The sequence below is a fragment of the Tamandua tetradactyla genome, chromosome 21 (assembly GCF_023851605.1).
Source record: "Tamandua tetradactyla isolate mTamTet1 chromosome 21, mTamTet1.pri, whole genome shotgun sequence".
NCBI lineage: Eukaryota > Metazoa > Chordata > Mammalia > Pilosa > Myrmecophagidae > Tamandua > Tamandua tetradactyla.
In genome coordinates this window covers 28478482-28500067 of record NC_135347.1, presented here as the reverse complement: position 1 = coordinate 28500067, position 21586 = coordinate 28478482, and the positions used below count along the sequence as shown (strand labels likewise).

The 21586-nt window shown below is 35.3% G+C and overlaps 1 protein-coding gene across 2 annotated transcripts in view; it reads right to left on the bottom strand.

Annotated features, from left to right (window-relative positions):
- SLCO4C1 (solute carrier organic anion transporter family member 4C1) overlaps positions 1 to 20132 on the bottom strand; it is an 85600-nt gene extending 65468 nt beyond the window's left edge. The window contains exons 1-2 of one of the 2 annotated variants that reach the window (XM_077139068.1): positions 20038 to 20132; positions 10072 to 10335 (exon numbers count right to left, since the gene is read on the bottom strand). In XM_077139068.1, coding sequence (XP_076995183.1) covers positions 10072 to 10335; positions 20038 to 20044 — 271 coding nt within the window. In that variant the 5' untranslated portion in view covers positions 20045 to 20132. Of the gene's footprint in view, positions 1 to 10071; positions 10336 to 13153; positions 13653 to 20037 lie in introns of those variants that run through there. The other variant, XM_077139067.1, reaches the window with a different exon arrangement.
- Between the last annotated feature and the right edge of the window lie 1454 nt (positions 20133 to 21586).

Here is a 21586-nt window from a genome sequence, read left to right as displayed (position 1 = left end):
ATACATTATTGGTGGGAATGTAAAATGGTGCAGCCACTCTGGAACACTTTGGCAGTTTCTTAAAAAACGAAACATACAACTACTATATAACCCAGCAATTTTACTCTTGGGTATCAGTCCCAAAGAAATAAAAACTTATGTTTACATAAAAACCTGAAATGAATGCTCATAGTTGATTTACTCATACTAGTCAAAGCTGGGGGATAACCTAAATGTCCATCAGTAGGTGAATGAATAAGCAATCTGGTATGTATACCATGGAATACTACACAGCAATAAAAAGAAACAAACAATTGATAAACACAACAATACAGATGAATCTCCAGATATTTGTGCTGAATGAAAAAAGCCAATCCCCAAAGGTTAAGTATGATTCCATTTATGTAACATTTTTTAAAAGAAAAAAATTACAGACATAGAGAACAAATTAGTGGTTACCAGGGGTTAAGAATGGGGATGAGGGTGGAAGGGAAATAGATATAGCAGTAAAAACATAGCATGATGGTTTTTTGTGGGGATGGCAATGTTCTACATCTTGAATGCATCAATATCAAAACACCGTAGTGTAGTTTTTCAAGATGTTACCCCCTGAGGGAAATTTGATAAAGGGTATGTAAGACTTCATTATATTATTTATTAACAATTGCGTGTGAATCCACAATTACCTCAAAATAAAAAGTTTAATTAAAAAAAGCACAGTGCCTGCCTTTTCAGCCTTCAGTGAACTTAGAGCCTAGTCAGATACACAGCTACTAATTAACTAATTATGTAAAAATTAGATTTTAATTAAAATAGATATTATGAGGCAGAGGTACACAATATTATTGGTATCTACCACAGGGCTATTCAACCTGACTATAGAGATAGGAAAAGGCTTCTCTGAACATATAAAGCCTGAAATGTGAACTGAAGTGTAAGTATTAACTAAATATTAACTAGACAAAGAGAAAGGGAGAAAGTCTGCCAAGAAGAGGAGACAAATGCAAAGCTCAGTGGGAGGATACAACAAAAAGAACCAGGAATGGGAAAGACGACAGCAGAGCTGTGAAGAAGGGATTGAAAATTTTGAGTGATGAGTCCGAAAAACAAAATTATTGTAGGAATATGGTCATTTAAACCAAGTTAGGATATAGTATCTTTATTGCTGATTGGCCTGCTTATGGGAATTAATGGAAACCTGAATAGATCTAGGGAAAGAATAGTGCAAGAAGAGAAAAAAGTCCCAGGATTCAGCATGTAACTGTCATGTAGAAAAGTTTAAACTTCAAAGAGGATGGCCTAGAAAAGTGGCTAAAACCATAGGAAAACATCCAGAATGCTTTTGTGTTAAAGGAGAAAAGGGGGAAAAATGCCCAAGAATGATAAGCCACAATGTCAACTGCTGGCAAAAGTTCAAGGAAGGTGAGGACAGTAGTTTTAATGGACTGATGGGGAAAAAGCTAAACTAGACTCATCTGAGGTATAATGTGAGGTAGAAATAGAGATAACATACAGACAAAATTATTTCACTCCTTGAATCCACTGAGTGTTTTGTTTTTCTTATTTTTCATTAGAAAAGAACTAGAGTATGGAAAAGACAGAAAGGGATGGAGTTTCTGTGATGCAGCAAATATCACTGCATTCATAGAATTATATTATAGAGATGATTTCTTTATGTGCCTTTTCCCTTCAAATTGCAGATTTCTTAAGAGCAAATCCCTTTAAAAAGTATATACATTTTGCCTTAGAAAAATCTCCTTTAAAGAATTTATTCTAAGGCTCTAACTAGAGATGTAAAAATATACAAAGATACATATGTAGTATTATTGTTATTAGTTAAAATTTGGAAAATACTTATATGCCAAACAATAAATAAGAGAAATTCCTGCAGCTAGAAAGTACATGCGGCTACATAAAATTTAAACTTCAATGCAGCAAAAGGTACTATATAAGTCAAGGCACAAATGAAAGTTCTCACAAATAAAGAGAAAATATTTGCAACATACATAAAAAATCTAGGAAAATGAAAATACAATAGAAAAATGAAAAATGGGCATGAAGGGAACATTGTTATAGAATATATAAAAACAGAAGAAATATAAATAGCCAAAAAGCAAATGTAAAGGCTCAACTGCACTACTAATCAAAGTAAAGGCAAATGTAATTTTTTCCATCAGTTGGCCAAAAGAAGATTGATTTCATAATCTCTATAATGCCCAATGTTGGTGAAAGTAAGGTTAAAGTAATATTCTTAAACATTGATGTGAGTAGTTTAAAATAGCAGCAAACTTCTTAGAAGAGAATCAGAAATTTTTATCAAATTTGTAAATCTAATAGCCCACCATCTCAAGAATTTAATTTCTTGAATTCTATATTATAGAAATACTCATACAAACACATAGAATGAACTTGCAAGAATAAATATTGTAGCATTATTTTTTAAAAAAAATACTGAAGACAATAAAAAAATTGAAGGTAATCTAAATATACATCAATATACATGAAGTAGATACAAGTTAAATCAGGTATTGCATATTCTGCATTCAATACCAAATATACAGCTTCGAATGAATACTGAGAAGAATGAAGCCAGAATAGTACTCTAATATGTTAAAAAGCCTCCTCTTCCATAAGTCAAAATGGGGAAGAGTAAGAGGGAAAACTCTCATTTCTAATCCTCTGTACAAATCTGAATTTTTTCTCAAGCAAAATTTTCTCACTGTCTTTAAAAATGAGACATCTAAGAGTCTACGGTGATGAAAATATATGATTAAATAACTAAGCAGTAAATATACCAATCTTCCTTATGGAAGAATTCCAGATCATATATGTGGAGAATGTTAGCTTTGGGGCCATGTTCATGTGTCAAGTTGGCCAGGTTATGGTACCCAGTTGTTTGATTAAGCAAGCACTGGCCTGATTGTTACTGTGAGAATATTTCATTAGTAAGTAGATTGCTAATGGCTAACACCAACATCTTCAATCAACTAGAAAGTTTGCCTTCAACAATGAGAGATGTTTCTTCTAATCACTTGAATCTTTAAAAGGAAAAGTAATGATTTCAGCAGTCAGAAGAAAGAATTTCCATCTCTAGTTCAACCAGCCAGCTTCTCCTGGGGAATAAAGATTCTGTAACTGCAATTATTAACATATAATGATATACAGTGCATATGCTTAACAAAAGTAGGCATGCATTTGAATGTATGTGTATGAATGTTATGTAAAGATGTGTGACTACATAGGAGTGTATGGGTGTATGTGCATGATTGTGTATTAATGACTGTGGTGAAAATGTGTGACTATTTGTGAACACAGGTATAAATGTAGATGTGCATTTTAAAAGTCTGGACAATGTTAATAGTCAATCTAGGTAGTGTTATGTGAGAAAGTTTTATTTCTTTTCTTATTCTATTTTTATTTGTGTTTTTCTATTTTCTTCATGTTTAAATATATATATATATATCATATAAAATCGTAAAATAAAGATAATTTAAAAGAAGCACTTTGGCTATTTTGAAAGCAATATTCTTATGTGTTTTATTGAGTGGATCAAATTAATCTGACCTACACCAAATAAACTAACCTTCTCATCTCATAAGAAAAATGAGATTAATTTTGGAAAGATATCTCATTAAAACTCCTTTCTAATGTATTACTTTGAGAGTACTGGGCCAGAATTTGGTAATATGTCAACATCAAGTAGTATCTACAGAAAAGTATACCATATTATAAGATTTTTAGTGGTTTTGTACTATTTTATAGCTACCATTGCCAACAACTGATCAAACCATGAAAGTCAGTTTGTTACATTAGTATAAGCATTACCTATCAAGAGAATCATTGTAATTCATTACCATTAAATAAGCATGCATCAGGTATTGCCTTATCAATGGATATGTATGATCACCTATGAGGTATTATCATCCACATTTTATAGTTAAAGAAACTTGTCCAGAGTCCCCATAAGTCTATCACACAGTATTCAAGAAAAAATTTAACTCAGTTCTTTCTGATCTTTATATACTTGCTATTTTGCTGCATAATTTTATTAGATGTCATATGCTAATTACACTAAAATAAAAGAGAAAAACACTTACTAAAATACACAGTGACTGATTTATTAAATTTTAAGAATAGTGACTAAGAAACTAGAATTTCCTCATTTCTTTCTTGCCACAAACCACATTTTTACCAACCTCTCTGGGGAAGCTACAAAAAACATTTCTTAACCATTACCTCCTACACGTTATATCCGGTTAGATAAACCGGTTCACCTACTTGAATGCCATATCAGAGCATTTCCTTTTTATCTCATACATGAAGATAAATAGATAGAGTAATAGTTCATCAAAAAATAACCCTGACATTTTAACACCACTTCAGAAGCATTAGAAGATACGTAGTAAAATCAACATTCAATAAGTAATTGAGACAACAACAAAATGTAGAATACCAAAGCATTTAGCTACTCTTACTGAGCATGCTTCTCATTTTAGCTTCCTTTTTCACACAGCAAATTTTTCAGATCCCTAATCTTACCCATAACGATGATTTATGGCAAATAATTTTTGTCTCTGATAATTTAACATGCTTTTTACCAGTAGCTAAGATAGAGAAAATACCTCATTATTCTTTAATCCAAGTTAATGGAAAATGTGGGTATAGCATCCCAAACTACCTTTACCTACCACTGGGTACTTACTGTCTCATGTGGAAGGACATGTCATTGGACTTCTTATATGCCTCCATATCCATTAATTCATTCATATTTTTTGAAAACATCAATAAATATGTCTCAAGCACCAAATATACGTCACATGCTATTCTAGATGGTAGCCATAATGGGGTTTTCAAACTCTACAAGCGTTTTTGAAAGCATCTACTTAGACAGAAGGGAGTATGGGGTAGATTTTCCCAAAGCATGTGCACTATAACACTGATCTGTATTGAGAAAGATAAAATAAGGAGAGGAAGCAGGGTAAAGGGCAGTCCCTGGGTCAAAAAGTTCAGAACACTACACACAACATCCCCTAAATAAAGATTCACAAATGCATTTTTCTTTAAAGGGATGCAAGAATGACACCTGATTAACTTTCATTTTTTTCTCCACACTTCTTCACCCATGGAACACATTTTTAACATGCTCCTCTTAGCTCAAGGAAATGTGTTCTGCAGATCTTACTTTGAAAATTGCTGGAACTTTTTTTTTCTCCTACGTAAGGCCATGCATTTCTAAATTTTTACCAATCAGCTAACTATATATATATATATATATATATGAAATTCTGCTTGTGAGCAGAATTCAGTTTATGCTAACATTAAATTATACGTACTTTCCTACTTATTTTCTCTGTGAGTTTCCTCTATTTCTGAAGTGTGGTCATTTGAATTTCAGCAAAACTGGCTACATTAAAGCACCTAGTATTGCATGACAGTTGTGAAACTCCTATTTTAAAAGAAGATGTAAGGCAATAAACCTGAAGTGAAATGGACCTTTCTTTCTATGGCCAAAGTTGAAAGCTTTATAAAATAAAGAGAAACCAAACTGTACATGCATTTCCCAAATTGGATGGGTAAAAATAACCTAGGTACTGGTTGAAAATAGATGACTGAGTCTTACCCCAGACTTACTATCAGGAGGGTTATTCACGTTATCTTCTGTCCTTGCTCTTGAAGTTCATGAAGGCCAAAGGGACTCTTGATATCAAAAATTATGACAGTAGTATCTTGAGCATTGACTATCCCTAAAGTTAGTTCTAGCCTTCTTCCTTGGGAATATTAAATTAAAAGGTCTTCTTTATAATCATTTATCTCATGATGCCATTTTGCTTTCTAACTGAAGAAATCATCTAACTTATTTATTCATTTCCAGTTACATATAATTAAAATATAAGGAAAATAAAAATGATTTCTATAAAGGAAGAAGTGATATCAAAGAAGAAAGAACAAGCAAAATTAAAGTATTCTGTACTGAATATTAGCATTTGTAAAACTATATTATTCTTGGTCCTGAGAATTCTCTAGTATAAGAGAATTACAAGTAGTATAAGAGAAAAACAAGGAAATAAATAATAAAATTACTCCCTTACGAAGAATTATTAAACTATACATTTTTTAAATAGGGATTTCATGGATTTAGTAATGACTTTTCTGCAGTTGTTAGACATTTAATCATGCTCCTACCCACCCACAAATGTTCTAAAATTATTTTGCACAATGACATTAAAATAATACTCATCCAAAAGGAATTAAAAGTGCTTGGAAGAAAACAGAATGTTATTTGGTAGAGGTCTATCTATTTAATCAATTTTTAAAAATATTTAAAAGTTAGGCTAAAATACTACATTAATATGTTAGTATATGTTAAAAATGAGTATCAAATTGGATTTATTTCAAAAAGACTTGTGACACTATTTATTCTATTTTCGGGTTACACATACAAAAATTAGCCCTTACCAGCTTTTATTTCTCTTAATTTTATTACTTCTTCTTTATTCATTTTCAGTAACAAAGGTCAAAACCTTTTGATTAATTTTATTCCCATTGAAAGGTAGTTAATCACTTTTAAGCCTGTATCTCTATAAAAGCTTCCCTTAAAAGGAAAACTTTTCTTCAAATTTAAATTTATTTTTTACAGAACAGTAGTTTTCAAACACCTTTTTATACATTGATAACTTTTAATCTCCGTTTGCGTTATCCTCACACCTGGGGAAATTATACATGCTTATCATATTTCATGTTGTTTTCTTCTACCCTCTAACTATATTATATTACTTTAATCTCCTCTTAAAGAGATTATCTAATCTGAAATGAGTACTGATTTTGGTTTCCCTCAAGTTCAAAATCAAGAGCAGCAAAAAAAGGATATAAGGAATTTTTATTTCTTCAATGTCAGTTTCAAATTAAATGATGTATGATTTCAATAAAAAAATAATGGATTTATTTTCTTAAGCAGACAGGTTATATTATTTTAACAAGCTACTTGAATTTGGGGAAGAAATGTTTTAAATACCTGAAAATATTGAAAACATTTGATATAGTTAATAACCTACTAACTATGAGTAATAAGCATAAAAATTTGAGAAACATTAAACAAAGCATGGAAATAAGGGTTAGTTTTGGCTATCGCTAATGATTTATGAAATCACTACAGAATTACTTCACCTCTTGCACTGAAGTTCTTCACTTGTGAAAGAGGGAATTTATGATTTCCAGTATTCCTTCTATTTCTAAACAGCTGGATATCTTTAGATATCTAATGCACTTTTAGTCCTGAGCTATTATATTGTAAACACCTACACAGACACATACATACAACACACATACAACACACTGACATTACCATTAAGGAAAAATTTTACAAAAGAAAGAATACAAAAATTAAAAATAGATGCCAGGTATTTTCATACATTGTCAGTGGGAGAGTAATAGATTTATACTTTCCTGAAAGTCAGTATGAAGATATCAAAAATTAGATCAGAATGAGTAAACTCTCAATCCATATTTGTACTTCTATAAATCAATCCCAAAGAACAACTTGCACACATAAATAAATACTTATGTTCAAGGATATATATTGCAGCAATGGCTATATAATATGCATAAATGCAAACCTGAATTTTTAATTTCAACTCCCAATTCTGTTTTCTGGTCTTCAATAGAACCAGTTCTCAAGCCAAATATCAAGGAGCCATTATACATTCTTCCTTCACATTCAAGCCACTAAAAAGGTCCTATCTTTTTTCCCTGAAATATATCTGGAATCAGTCACTTCTCTAGATCTCCACTGCCACCACAACAGTCCCAGCCACCTTTTTTCTCCCCTGAACTTAACCGCAAACTTTGTGAGTGATTTCCTCTCATTTACTTTTGTCTATAAGAATCACAGAAGTCAAGATGATTATTTTAAAATATAAATGAAATCGTGGCACTCTCCTGTTTAAAACCCCTCTGACTTCCATTGCATTAAAGTCTAAATGCCTGGCTCCAGCTTCTGCTTGCATCTCCAAGTTCAACCCAAGCCATGTTTTCCCCCTCTTGGGTCATGCTGGCCAGAACTGACAGTTCCTAAAACCTACCAAGTTATTTCCTGCTCCTAGTCTCTTGATCATGCTTCTCTCTTGCCTGGAAAGCATATTTTGAATCTGGCTTCTCATTAGCTAGCTATTATCACAATTGCCTTCCCTGGGCCACATATTTACCCATTTGTATGCTATTACATCATGCTATTTTTCCTTCATATACTCACCTCAGCCTCCAATTATCTTGATTATTTATTCATTAATTTTGTATTTCTCCCTACTAATACATAAAACCCAGATGGCAGGAACCTTATATTGCTGTTTACCCCAGCACTGTCAATAGTCCATTATCAATAAATATCAATTATAAAAATGAGAGAATGACAAAAAAGGGCAAGTTAAGTTTTTGCTTTAATATCCCATGAATAAGCTATTATTTAATTATGTGTCTTAGAGTAACAATCTGACAGATCAGCTAATTCCAACATCTACTTCAACTAAATGAACAAAATGTCAGTTAGGCAGCTAACAAGAATTTGGTGAAAACCTGCAGAGTACACAGTAATTTACTACAAGTTTGTGATCTGGCCTCAGCAGTCCTCTTAGTTTCATCTCTGTCTGGCCACACATATGCCTTAGTTTGTAGCCAATTCCATTTGCGAAATGTTAAGTTTTTCAGATTGCCTGCAACTCAAGGTGTGTATGGTAAGATATGAAGCTAAGAAGGTTGCTGAGGACAGATCAGCCTTTTGAATTGACCAAGGAGTTTATATTTTAGAGCATTAAAGATTTTTTAACAAGGTTTGTTTACTTTACAAGCAAGAAAGAGTGAGGAACTAGATTCCCCAAGATGTTTACCACCTAACGTTAGGAACACAATAACATCTTTGTTATCAAAGAAATCAGTGTCACATTACTTGTAGTAGACCGAAATCTAGATTTTTCTTTGCTATTTAGTTTCAGAGGTGTTATATTCCAGTGTATACTGCAATATGTGCATTGTTCCCAAGACTATTCACAATGAAATTATGTGAAGTTGGTTTTAGTCTAATCTTACTCAGTCTTACACAGTGTCCTATATTCTATGTAATTGCGCTTTCCAATCCATTCTTCTTATTCATTCAAAAGTTTATCACACTATGAAAATACTGTCTGTTCATTTGCTTGCAATTCTATTTTTATTGTCAAAATAAAGTCTTTTTACCTAAAAAGTACACTCCTCAAATCAAGCTGCATAATATATTCCTTGCTATATAAAATATCTTTTCTATTTATTGTCATTCTAAAATTGGGAAATCGGTCTTAAGAAATATCCACGCTTTAATACTAATTTTCAATATTAACACACAAATAGAACAATCTTAACTTTTTAAAACATTTTTTAACATTTGCTATTAAAAGTCCTAGTAAGGGCAATAAGGATGCTTAGTTCTCTTATCAGCACACCCCTCTGATTCTTCTGTATTGTTTTTTCATTTTTAAAATGACTCTTTGAAAATAAACTAGAAATATAATCACATTTCCTTTCTGAGCCATTGAATAATGCACTTCTTCACCAGAGCTACACTTCAAGCAAACCACAATGTCATGTGTCTTTAAACCAAAGAGCTGAAAGTGGAGCTAGATTTCAAATCCTAGGAAAAGTTCTACTCTTTCTATTAATCTTATCAGTTTTTTATATCTCAAATGAGGAATCAACACCTGCAGGATGCAATGATGTAAGCACAGCACATAATATCTCAAAGAGAAAAATTATACATCTCAAAACCCCATGAAATCACAACACCTGCAAAAGAAAGCACATCATCTCTTTTTGAAAGAGTATTCTGGGCAATGAGAACCAGAGAGATTAAAAATTTGGAGGGCCAGTAAAAAGTGAACAATGCACAATCTGTCTCTGTAATCTCCTATCTAACACAATTCATATAAGGAACAAAGCAGTGAGTAGTGAAAGGTACTTAAACATTTTCCCTACTACATGTACTAGTGACTTGCAGTACAGAGTTGATGTTCTAGTTTTATATTACTTCTATGATTAAAACAAAGACACAAAAACATAACAGAAACTTACCTTCAAAAACGGACCCCAGTTTATATTCTCCACTAAAAAATTGTGGCAACGAAAATACAAGTGCTCCCAGTCCTATCATAAAGGATGAAAATGCAAGCCATCTTGGTTTGTGTCCTCTTTCACCAAAGAATGATACAAACAAAGACAATAAACAGAATGAGATATCATAGCTTGATGATATCAGTCCTGTCAGGGTACTCTTCATTTCATAGCGCTTCTCAATAGTGGAAATGCTAATATTTACTAGGCCATTTACTGCAATACCTAAAGGAGGGAAAAAAGAAATGTATGTACATTATTACAACTTTATCATCGTATAAATTATGATTATTAACACAAGCTTGCTTGCTCATTTCTTTTGATATTTTTGAATACACCAATTTTAAAATTGTCAAAATCTTCAAAATGAGACCCAAACATACTTTCTTGAAAATCACAGTTCACTTTCTTTGGGATGTGCATGGTTCAGGAATCGAACCCAGGTCTCCCGCATGTAAGGTGAGCATTCTACCACTTAACCACCTGTGCACCCCAAGGTTCACTTTTAAATTGTGAATTTGTAGGTGTTAAAATTGATGCATGCTACATACTAAGCTGTTAACTAGCCTTAATTCACTTTTCTTACGTGACAAAAACAAAGATGTAAAATCTCATGCAGTCAGGTTGTTAGAGAGTTTCCAAGCTTGAAGAGTACAAAATGTACAGGTATACACCCAGCTCACAGAGTAATGTTCAACCCAAATTACTCAATCCCTAAATGTATTTATCTATTACAAGAGGTCATTTTGACCTAGTCAAGGTGAAATTGAGTTCTCAAACTTTTTTTTCTAGCCATTTTATAGATTGCTAGAATTCTAGAAATCATATTGTATATAGAAATTATACATATTATAGAAATTATATTATAGAAATTAAAGTTATCATTTTAAATGTCCTAGAGCAGAAGTAAATATAAACCATTTTATTTCAACCACTGGTATTCTAAATTATAAGCAAAGTGAAAAAAAATCTTAAACTTCAAAATATGATTGAATAGAAGCTAAACCAGGAAAGGCTGAAAAGCCAATTTGATTGACTCAACAAAAATGTCCTAACCCAACTATAGCTTAACATTTTAGGAATTTTTAAATTACTATAAATTGAAAATAAAAAGCATCTGATCAAACCATGTGTCACTAGTTACCCCTTTACTTATGAGAATATCGTGAATTTTCACTCATTAAGTAATGGAATGAATATACCAAAGCCATGATCTCTATAATCTGTTTAAATTTGGCTTTATCAAGACTTGAATGAAAATTATATTTCAAGAGATTGATATAACAAGCTTCGAAAGTCCTAATATGATTTTTAGTTTTATCCCAATTTAAAAAGTCTATAAACCAAATTATAATTCCTAGGATTTCAAACTAAAGAATCAAAAGTATCTGGGAATGACACATTTGTAAGCAGATAAAATTACCTGAGAATAGGAAAATTTTTTTATCCAAAAAGGAACACCTCAGCACACCTGCCACACTAACTATAACTCATTAGAAATCATTGCCTTAACGATAAAACTTCTCTTTGAAAAAGTAAATTTATAAATTTCTCTGGGGGAAATTGCACTCTAATCCTGTGAATACACAAAATATTGCATGTGTATATTTAAGGTAAATGCATGAAGATAGGAAGCGCATTAGGAAATTAAGTGCAAAGAAAATCTCTGCATATCTTTGAGAAATTCTGGGTTAAACAAACTCATTTTACAAGATTTTTCTTCCCCGTTAAACACCTATAATCTACCACGGAAATGGTTTTCCCAAGGAACATATGTGAGAAGCATGGCAATAATGTTTTTAGTTATTCAAACTGAAACATCAATTAATTAATTGTCACTTTTATCTAAGATTATGTTTCTTAAACTGGAGACTTCTGGGTATATACGACTCCAGAGTAAACCTGACACATTTTTCTAGAGTGCCAATTATATTTGTTAACAATTTAAAATATTTTATATTAAATACAGAATTATATATTCTGGAATACATATAGGAATATTACAATGAGTTTTAAGATGAAGCACAAATCAAGAAATTTTTCAAATTCTCCCCCAAAATACCTTTGGGTTGCATTTCTTTCAGTCAGTCCTCAATTGACATCTCTTTATAAAATATTTTGAGACTACCACTCAAGTGACCAGAAAATCTCTACATATCATCATATCAAGATCACATCAAATGAATCTTCTGCTTGCACTTCAAAATGCTTCACCTACGCCCACCCTTCTTCAACTGGTCAGACCCGGTGTAACTTCCCATTTCGTTCATCTTCAGCATTAGACGCACTGTGGTAGCAGTTTCTGACCTTGGAGAATCATTCTCCTTCTACTATAATCAATTCTCATCCAAATCCCGTTTAATTGTAAACTCCCGAGGGCATAACCCTGGACTTAATCTGCACCTCCCAAGAGAATTTAAAGATGCTCTTGAACAAAACAGATTACACCATGACTCTTTTGTGATTTAAATGACTAAACAAAAGAATGACCTTTCAACAACACCTAAAGCTATTCCCAATTTACTCATTGGGCTCCACATATACCCACATGCAAGCTAAACACAGCCACAAAGCATGAATGCTCACTTCTAATCTAGGTTATCTATTTTAAATGTCTCTCCTTGGAGAGTCACTCTACCCTCATCAGTAAGAGTATCAATCCTTCCTAGGCAGAAACAATGTCAGTAAAATGTATGCTTTAGAACGTACAATAGATTCCCCCGGGGGATAGCATCCCCAGAGCATGCTTTTGTAGTTTATATCTCTCCCGGAGGAATCCAATATAGTAAGTGAAGTAGAAGACAAAGAGAAAAAGCTTGCCCAGCAAGTTTTAAACGTTGCAGTAAAGGAGAAGCTAAAATGTGGAAGCCTGAACTTGGTTTGACGAGTGTGCTTGCAAGTTCCAAGTCCCCGGCCGCCTCGCAGGGCGGGTCAACCATCAGCGGATCCCTTCGCCTCTGCCACCTCCTCCCGGCCAGCTCTCGGCGCCCCCACCTCGGTCTCCGCACAGCCCCAGCTCTCCTCGGCGGGCGCTGGACGTTACCTTGAGTGACGGCCAGGAGGCAGTAAAGCAGCAGAAAGCCTTGGGGCGTGTTGCAGCGCTGGAGACACTTGGGGTGGAAGTTCGTCCACCCGCAGGGCCCCTCCTCAAACTCGGGCAGCGACTGTGGCCCTGACGGTTCTTGGGAGTGAACGAGAGTTGCTGGAGTCGGAGGTGGCTCCTGTGACTTGCGAAGCCCCAGGGGCTCCTGTGGCTGCGAATCATCTCTCTGCGTGTCGGGAAACGAGGAAGAGACCTCGACCTGAGAGGGCGACGCAGACAAGCGGCGCAGAGTGTCGGGGCTGGAGGGGACGAAAGCCGGGTTATCGATGCCTTGGACTCGCTTCATGGTGAGGTTGGGTTCTCCCGACTCCAGCGCCCCAGACCGCAAAAGCCCAGGTCTCGGTCCGGCTCCTCCTCCGGGCAGGTGACAGCGCCTCCCAGCGAGGGACGACTCGCCGCCTCCTCGCCGTCTGCCTCCCGGGGCTCTCGCTCCCTCCGCCCAGACCCTCCTCGGCGAGCCGGCGGCGGCACCCGCAGCGCAGCGGGGACTCTGGGCCCTGGGGCGGTGCGCTCGACGCCCGGCCGCGCCTCACCTGTCACTGCCGGAGCCAACCAGAAGGCGCGGCCGAGGCGGGGGCGGGGGGCGGCCAGGTGCGGGGGCGAAGGCCAGCCTCTCTCCCGCAGAGTCCGCCCTCTGCTGGCTCCCGGGGCCCTCAGCCCACCCTGCTCTTTCCTGGTGCCTAGGGACTCGGAACAACAGTGGCTGAGGAGTCTGGTGGCTGACAGGAAAGCTGTAAACACTGTTGCATCAGGAGCTGGTTTAGAAGCCTAATGATGTCCTGAACACCCCAGATTTTAAATGTATCCAAATTAGGCTTGGTATAGGATACTCTTAGGCTTTACTCATTATGTAAAATAATTGAAACCAATGCTTTATAATACTGTACCTATCATATTATGTGCTATGAGCTATGACTTTTTTTTTTTTTTTTCTTGTGGAGTCTCTTGCTGTTTCCTTCCTTCGCTGCTTACCCAACCAGCCTGGGTCTGAACTCCAAGAACCAAGCAGCTACAGCTATAATCCTTAGGTTTTCATGAGCATCATGGAAGGTATTACCTGTCACTTTCCCTCCAAAGTGTATTCTCCCCGCTTCCGAGCACCACCACCATTAACGTCGTAACCACCTTTTGGGTTTCATTCCCCCCAAACTGAGGAATGATACGTTAAGAAATAGGACGTTCTCTCTATTGCATATATTGCATGTCTAAGATCAGCCATGCTGTTAATTATGCAGGTAGTTTCTACACGTGGAATAAATGAGAAAAGTACTCTGAAGAACTGAACATCTTAGGTTCAATTGCAATTCGTTCTTTATTCATTCATCCAGTCATCAATATTCATTCATCCAGTCATCAAATAAATATTCGTTTACTATTTCCTGAATCCACACACTGTTCTCGGCTCCAGGGGTAGAAAAATGAAAGGACTAACAAATATATTCCCTACCCTCATGTACTTACATTCTAATAGAGGGAGATTGACAATAATCAAAAAATACATGGCACATCACATGGTGACAGGTACTATGGAGAAAAGTAGAAAAGGAACCCAGGTTGTGTATACGCATGCGTATGTGTATATGTTTGGAGGGGTGATAAAGTTTGAAGTAGAGTGGCCAGGGAAGGGCTCACTGAGAGGGTGATATTTGAGCAAAGACCTGAAGGGGGTGTTGAAGTGAGTCTGAGGTTGCCACACTATGCAGACCTTGTAGGTTATGGTTACTTTGCCAGAGCTCCTTAACAAAGAGTCCTAAACTGGGTGGCTTAAAACAACAGAAATTTGTCTCACAGTTCTGGAGCCCAGAAGTCCAAAATCAAGCTGTCCGCAGGGCGATGCTTCCTCTTAAAGGAAAGAATTTGTGCCATACATGGTCACTGATTTCTGGGGGTGGCCAGCGATCCATGATGTTCCTTGGCTTGAGGCATAGTTCAATCTCCAACTACCACATGGCTTTATCTCTCTCTTTCTCCTGTTTTGCTATATCCAAATTTCCTCTGCTATGACACCAGTCAAATTAGGCCCACCCTAATTCAACTTGGTCTCATCTTAACTAATAACATCTTCAAGGATCTTATTTCCAAAAAGGATCACATTCCTGGGACTGTGAATTAGGACTAGAACATGTCTCTGTAGGTGTAGGGGGAGGGTGTGCGTATTTTTTCAAAGTAAAGCATATATTTTATATCTCAATCCCTCAATCCACTATTTAAAAAAATTAAAACCAATGTTTCATAAAACTGCACCTATCATATTGTGTGCCGTGTGCTATGATATTTCCTTTTTTGTGGACTCTAGTTTTTTTCATTGAAAAGTAATAATGTTTGAACAACTTTGTTCTAGGTTACCTTAAATATACTTTAACTATATTAAAGTTAGAAAACTGAATCCATAACAGGCTTTATAAGGACTTTAGTATTTATTGTAGAGTGGCATGAGGAAGTTTTGAGCACTCTAATAGGATCATCTGGCTTAGGTTTTTAAAGCTTCCATTTTCCCCTTAAGATATACCACTACATTCCAAAGTAGCATATTTTAGACAAGGGCTTTTTGAAACTTTATATCAAGATTTCTCAATGTTTATGTTTCCCTAAGTTAAATGTTTATTCTGATAAGTAACACAATAAAAACCAGACATATTTCCTTTTTGCTATGATATCAGTATTACAAACACAAAGCTGATATGCTTTGTAAAACAACAGTGTTAAAGAATGCTCTTCCTCAAAACTAATGATTGGTTATAAAATACCTCAAAATAATATGTCTGGACTATCTTTAACAAGGTTAAATGGGAGCCTCAGCTGTTACTTGACACCTCTGTGCTGTACTGTATTGCTTTCGATACACCAGCTGTATTTATTCATTTATAAGGGCCCTTTCATTACAATTAAAATGCTTCACCAAATAGCAATTCATCACAACATCAAGTTCTGGAGAGAATTTTCAAGTACTGCTATCTTAATTTAACACCTGAGGATGGCTTGCACAAAAAGCTACTTTCAAAATACCTCTAACAGAAATGGGGTACCATATGCTACTGATATTCAAATGTAGCCTTAAACTCATGGAAGAGAATATGGCAGGGGAAAGAAGAGAAAAAGTATTGGCAAAGAGCCTTGAAGGACTGAAGAAAAAAATATGAAACTATTAAACTTCCCCACCTTGGAAGTCTCTGATATTCTCTCTAACATTAGGGACCTCCAAGTTAATAGGCCAAGTCCTTTATCTTGAGGCTTGTTCTTATGAAATTAGTTCTGTAACCAGGAAGCCAAGCCTATCTATAATTATGCCTAAGAGCCACTTCCAAAGAACCTCTTTTTTTTTTTTTTTTGTAAGTAAACTCGTTACCTTCCCTTCTACATGGGACATGAGTTCCAGGGGTGTAAATCTCTCTGACAGCATGGAACATGATTCCCATGGATGAACCTGGCCCTGGCATCATGGGATCCCATTGTCATGGGATTTGACAATGCCTACCTGACTAAAATGGGGGAAAGAAATGTAACAAAGTAAGGTATCAGTGGCTAAGAGATTTCAAATAGAGTCAAGAGGCTATTCTGAAGATTACTCTTATGCAAACTTCAGCCAGATATTGCTAATTGCCATGGTATGTCAAGCCCTTATAACAAACAGTATTTCTGAATACCCAGGACTCTATCTGATCATCTGTAATAGTTTCACTCATAAAGTCTATTTTTTAGAAACTTAAAACCTCCAGATTATTCCTATGCCAGATAAGCCCTGAAACGCAGAGGTACCAGTCTCTCCAAGAACATCAACTAGTTGCATCCCCCTACCCCATAATGTTGACACCCCTTTTCAACATGAAGAAGCTAAACAGTCATTGGTCAAATATCCCTGAAGATTAGGAGAGGGATCAAACGAAAGGGAGGAGTTGTAATTGAAAGATAGGATTTAACAAATGATTGTGATCACTGAATCACTATTTTGATATTTCCTGTCAGTCTCTAATATATTAAACAGCTAAAAGGAAATAACTGAAATTGCAAAACTATAACACATACCATACTTTGAGATTTGCTCTATAACTACTTGTTAAGCTTGAAACTTGCTAAGTTTGAAATTTATCACTTTTTTTCATATATTTCATAATAAAAATGTTTTAAATACAAATAAAAATCAATGAAATAGTACTTTATATCAAATAGGATGGCTATTATTAAAAAAGAGAGGAAGAAAATAACAAATGTTGGTGAAGATGCAGAGAAATTGAAACCTTTTTACGTTGTTGGTGGGATCTCAGCCACTGCGGAGATCCTCAAAAAGTTGTACAATCAAGCAAGGACTCAAACAGATATTTGTACACCTATATTCATAGTAGCATTATTCACAAGAACCAAAAGATGGAAACAACCCAAGTATCCATTAACAAATGAAGGTATAAATAAAGTGTGGTATATTCATGAAAGGCAGTATTATCCAACCATAAAAAGGAATGAAGTTCTGATACATGTAGCAATATGGATGAACCCTGAAGACATCATGTTGAGTAATATAAAACTAGACACAAATCCTGCCATGTGGGAGACCTGGGTTCGATTTCTGGCCCATGCCTAACAAACAAACAAGCAAACAATCAAAAAACAAAAATTCAACAGAGGGATGCTGCAATAAAGGTATATTCACATGGAAAAAGAATGAAATGTGACCCCCTCCATATAGCATACAAAAAAAAACATTAAAAAAAAGCAAAAAATAAAACTAGACAAAAAAGGTCAAATGCTGTATTATATATGAAACACTTAACATAAGCAAATTCATAGAAACAGAAAGTAGATTACAGGTTACCAGGGCCCAGGTGATGGGGTATGTTTTAGTTTCCTAATTCCTAATGCATTGGGCTGACTTAAACAATGGGAATTTATTGGTTCATCCAACTAGTTGCATTCTCCATGGTTTTGAGGCTAGGAGAAGCTCAAATCAAAGTGTCATGAATGTGATGCTCTTTTCTGGAAGACTAGCATTTTGGGGCTGGCTGCCAGCAATCCTTGGTCCTGGGACCCTTTGTCACATGGCAATGTACATGGCGGGTATTCCTGCCCTTTTCCTTCTCTTCCTGGTTCCATTGACTTTCAGCTTCTATGTGTTTTGTGGCTTTCTCTCTCTGTCACCTTCCCTATAAGACTTTCAGTAATAAGATGAAGACCCATCCTGATTCGGCTAAGTCATACCTTAACTGAAGTAACCTCATCAAAAAGTCCTGTTTATAAGAGTTCACTCCTACAGGAATGGATTCAGTTCAAGAACATATTTTTCTGGGGTACATAGCTCCAAATCACCATGGAGTGGGAATGGGGAGTTATTGCTTAATGGTTATAGAGTTTATGTTTGAGGTGATGTAAAGTTTGGGTCATAGATAGATGTTGGTGATGGCAGCACAGAGTCTGAGAACGTAATTAATACAACTAAATTATCAGCTTGAAAGTGGTTAAAATGGGAAGTTTTGAGTTGTAGATTTGTTACTAAAATAAAATAAATTTATACAAATGGAATCATATACTATAGTAATTCACTGAGGATAATTCTCTGGTGATTCATTCACTTAGTTGCATGTTTGAACAGTTTTTTATTTGTTTGTTTCATTTTTATTGCTGAGTAGTCTCCCATGGAATTCACATTTCATAGTTTTTTTTTTTTAACCTTTCATACTTTGATGGACATTGGGGTTGTTTCCATTTTTTGGCCATTATGAATTAGCCCCTACAAGTATCCATGATTAGGTTTTTGTGTAAACATAATCTTTACTCCTCTGTGATACATGTCTAGGTCATACAATAGCTAATGTTTCATTTGATAAGAAAATGATAAACTGTTTTCCAGAGTGGCTATACCATTTACATTTCAACCAGCAATGTATGAGAATGAAGATTCTTCACAGTCTTGCCAACATTTGTTGCTGCAACTACTTTTTTTTTTTTAATTTTAGTCATTCTGATATGTGTACACTCATTCCTTATTGGGATTTTAAATTGCAACACCCTAGTGGCTAAAGATTTTTTTGGGGGGTCAAATGGAAATCTTTAATTCATTTCCCACATATTTTCTGAAAGAATTTGATGCAGATTATAATAGAAAAACACACATAGAATATGAAAGGAGGCAATAAAATAAATGTCGCAAAAAAAAGTGGGGGGTGGGGGGAGTGGAGAAAAGAGACGATTTCACCAGAAACCTGGGATGAAACAGTTGCCACAAATGAACAATTAATTTACTTCCAGGCTTCCTAAACACTAATAATATTGGCAAACTAAATTTCTTATTTTTATATATTTATTCCTCCATAGATAGACAGTACTTAGTATATCTCATTTAATTCTTTTTGATCCATTTATTTTGAAACAAAGGGAGTCATATACGCAAAGAATATTCTGAGTTGCGTGTTGCAAACCAAAACTGCTTAAACTAAAGTAATGAGATTACCTTATGGACAAATTACAGGTACACAATTCCTATCCAAAACTCTTGGGACCAGAATTCAGAAATTTTAAAGGTTTGGAAATGTAATAAATTACAATCAGTATGTATTACGTAATATCCCCAGCAGAGTCTGGGGCAGTACTTGGAAATCAAACATCTTACTATATCAAAAGTGAGATGTATGAGGATTCACAGTTGCTGGGATATATAAAGTCTATAAAATGTCTCATATCAGTTCAGACCAGGTTTTGTCAACAGCAGAGTCCATCACAAATGTACAAAAAAACCACTTTGTTTTTAGAATTTTGACTGAGGAGCTGTGCACATGCACTCACACACACATACTCACAGCAGTGGCGCAAGAGTAGTTCAGTGGTAGAATTCTCACCTGCCATGCAGGACTCCCGGTTTCGATTCCCTGTCCATACACTTCTTCAAAGACAAACAAACAAGCGAAACAAATAAACAGGAAACAAAGAAACAAATGAAAAATCCAACAAATGGTGCTGAAATAACAGGATACTCACATGGAAAAATAATGAACTATGACCCCGCCATACAGCATACAAAAACAACAACACACACAATAAATAATTACACATGAGAAATATGAATAGTAAAAGCTTTGCCGTTTTCCATAATTTTTGTCTGATCCTTCTGCCACCTCCAATGTGCCGTTGAAACCATCTAGGGAATTTTTCATATTTATCTGGGCCATTTTTATACCCACACAAATAGGAGTCAATGTGGAATTAACCAAAAAATAAGCTAAGACTAAATACTGTCAACACTGAAACATACTTGGTGAATGAACATTAGTAGGTGGTTAGGTGGTCTGAGCATTATCACAAGCTGCTGATGAATTTCCATGTGATCCCAGGAAAGTCACTTCATTTCCCTGGCCCTCAGATTTCTCCCCTTTACCAGAGGTCTTTATACCTTTATGTTACTTTGGTCTACTGTCTAGTATCCTTTCCTTTTGATATAAAAAATTCCTTTAGCATTGCTTCTAGGGCAAGTCTAGGGGTGACAAATTCCCTCAGCTTTGTTCATCTGGGAATACTTAATTTCTCCCTCATTTTTGAAAAAAAAAAGTCTTTCTGGAGATAAAATTTATGACTGACAGTTGTTTTCTTTCAGCAGTTTATTTCATAGCACTTCCTTTTTCCCTCAATGCTTTCTGATGAGAAATCAGCACTTAATCTTATTACTATTTCCTTGTACATAATTCTTTGCTTTTTTTCTTGCGGCTCTCAGAGCTCTCTCCTTGTCCTTGACTTTTGACAATTTGCCCACTATTTGTCTGGGTGTGGTTCTCTTTGAACTTATCCTATTTGTTGTTAACTGGTCTTCATGAATGTGCATACTTATGACTTTTGTTAAATTTGAGAAATTTTCTGCCATTATTTATTTGAATATTCCTTCTCCTCCTTTGACTCTTTCCCTTCTGAGACTCTCATTCTGCATGTACTGGATGCTTGATGGGGCCCTACAGGTCACTTAGGCTTTGTTTGTTCTTTTTTATTCTTTGATCTTTCTGTTCCTCAGCCTGAATCATTTCAGTTGTAATGTCTTCATCTTTGCTGATCCTTCTGCCACCTTCAGCCTCCTAGATGGCTGTTGAAACCATCTAGGGAATTTCTCATGTCAGTAATTGTATTCTTCGACTCCAGTATTCCTTTGGAGAGATTCCATATAGTTCATTCTTTGTTTTGCTCATATCCTTTAGTTCATTCCCTGTATCCTCCATTATCTCCTTAAACATATTGAGCATCATTATTTTAAATCAAAAGTCTGGTCTGCTTCTATTGATGTTTTCTGGATTTTTTATCTTATTTCTTTGGATTGGTGATCATTTCCCATTTCTTTATTTTTCTTGTAATCTTTTGTTGCGCTCTGCACATTTGAATATTTTAAAGCGTTAACTCTGGGATTTA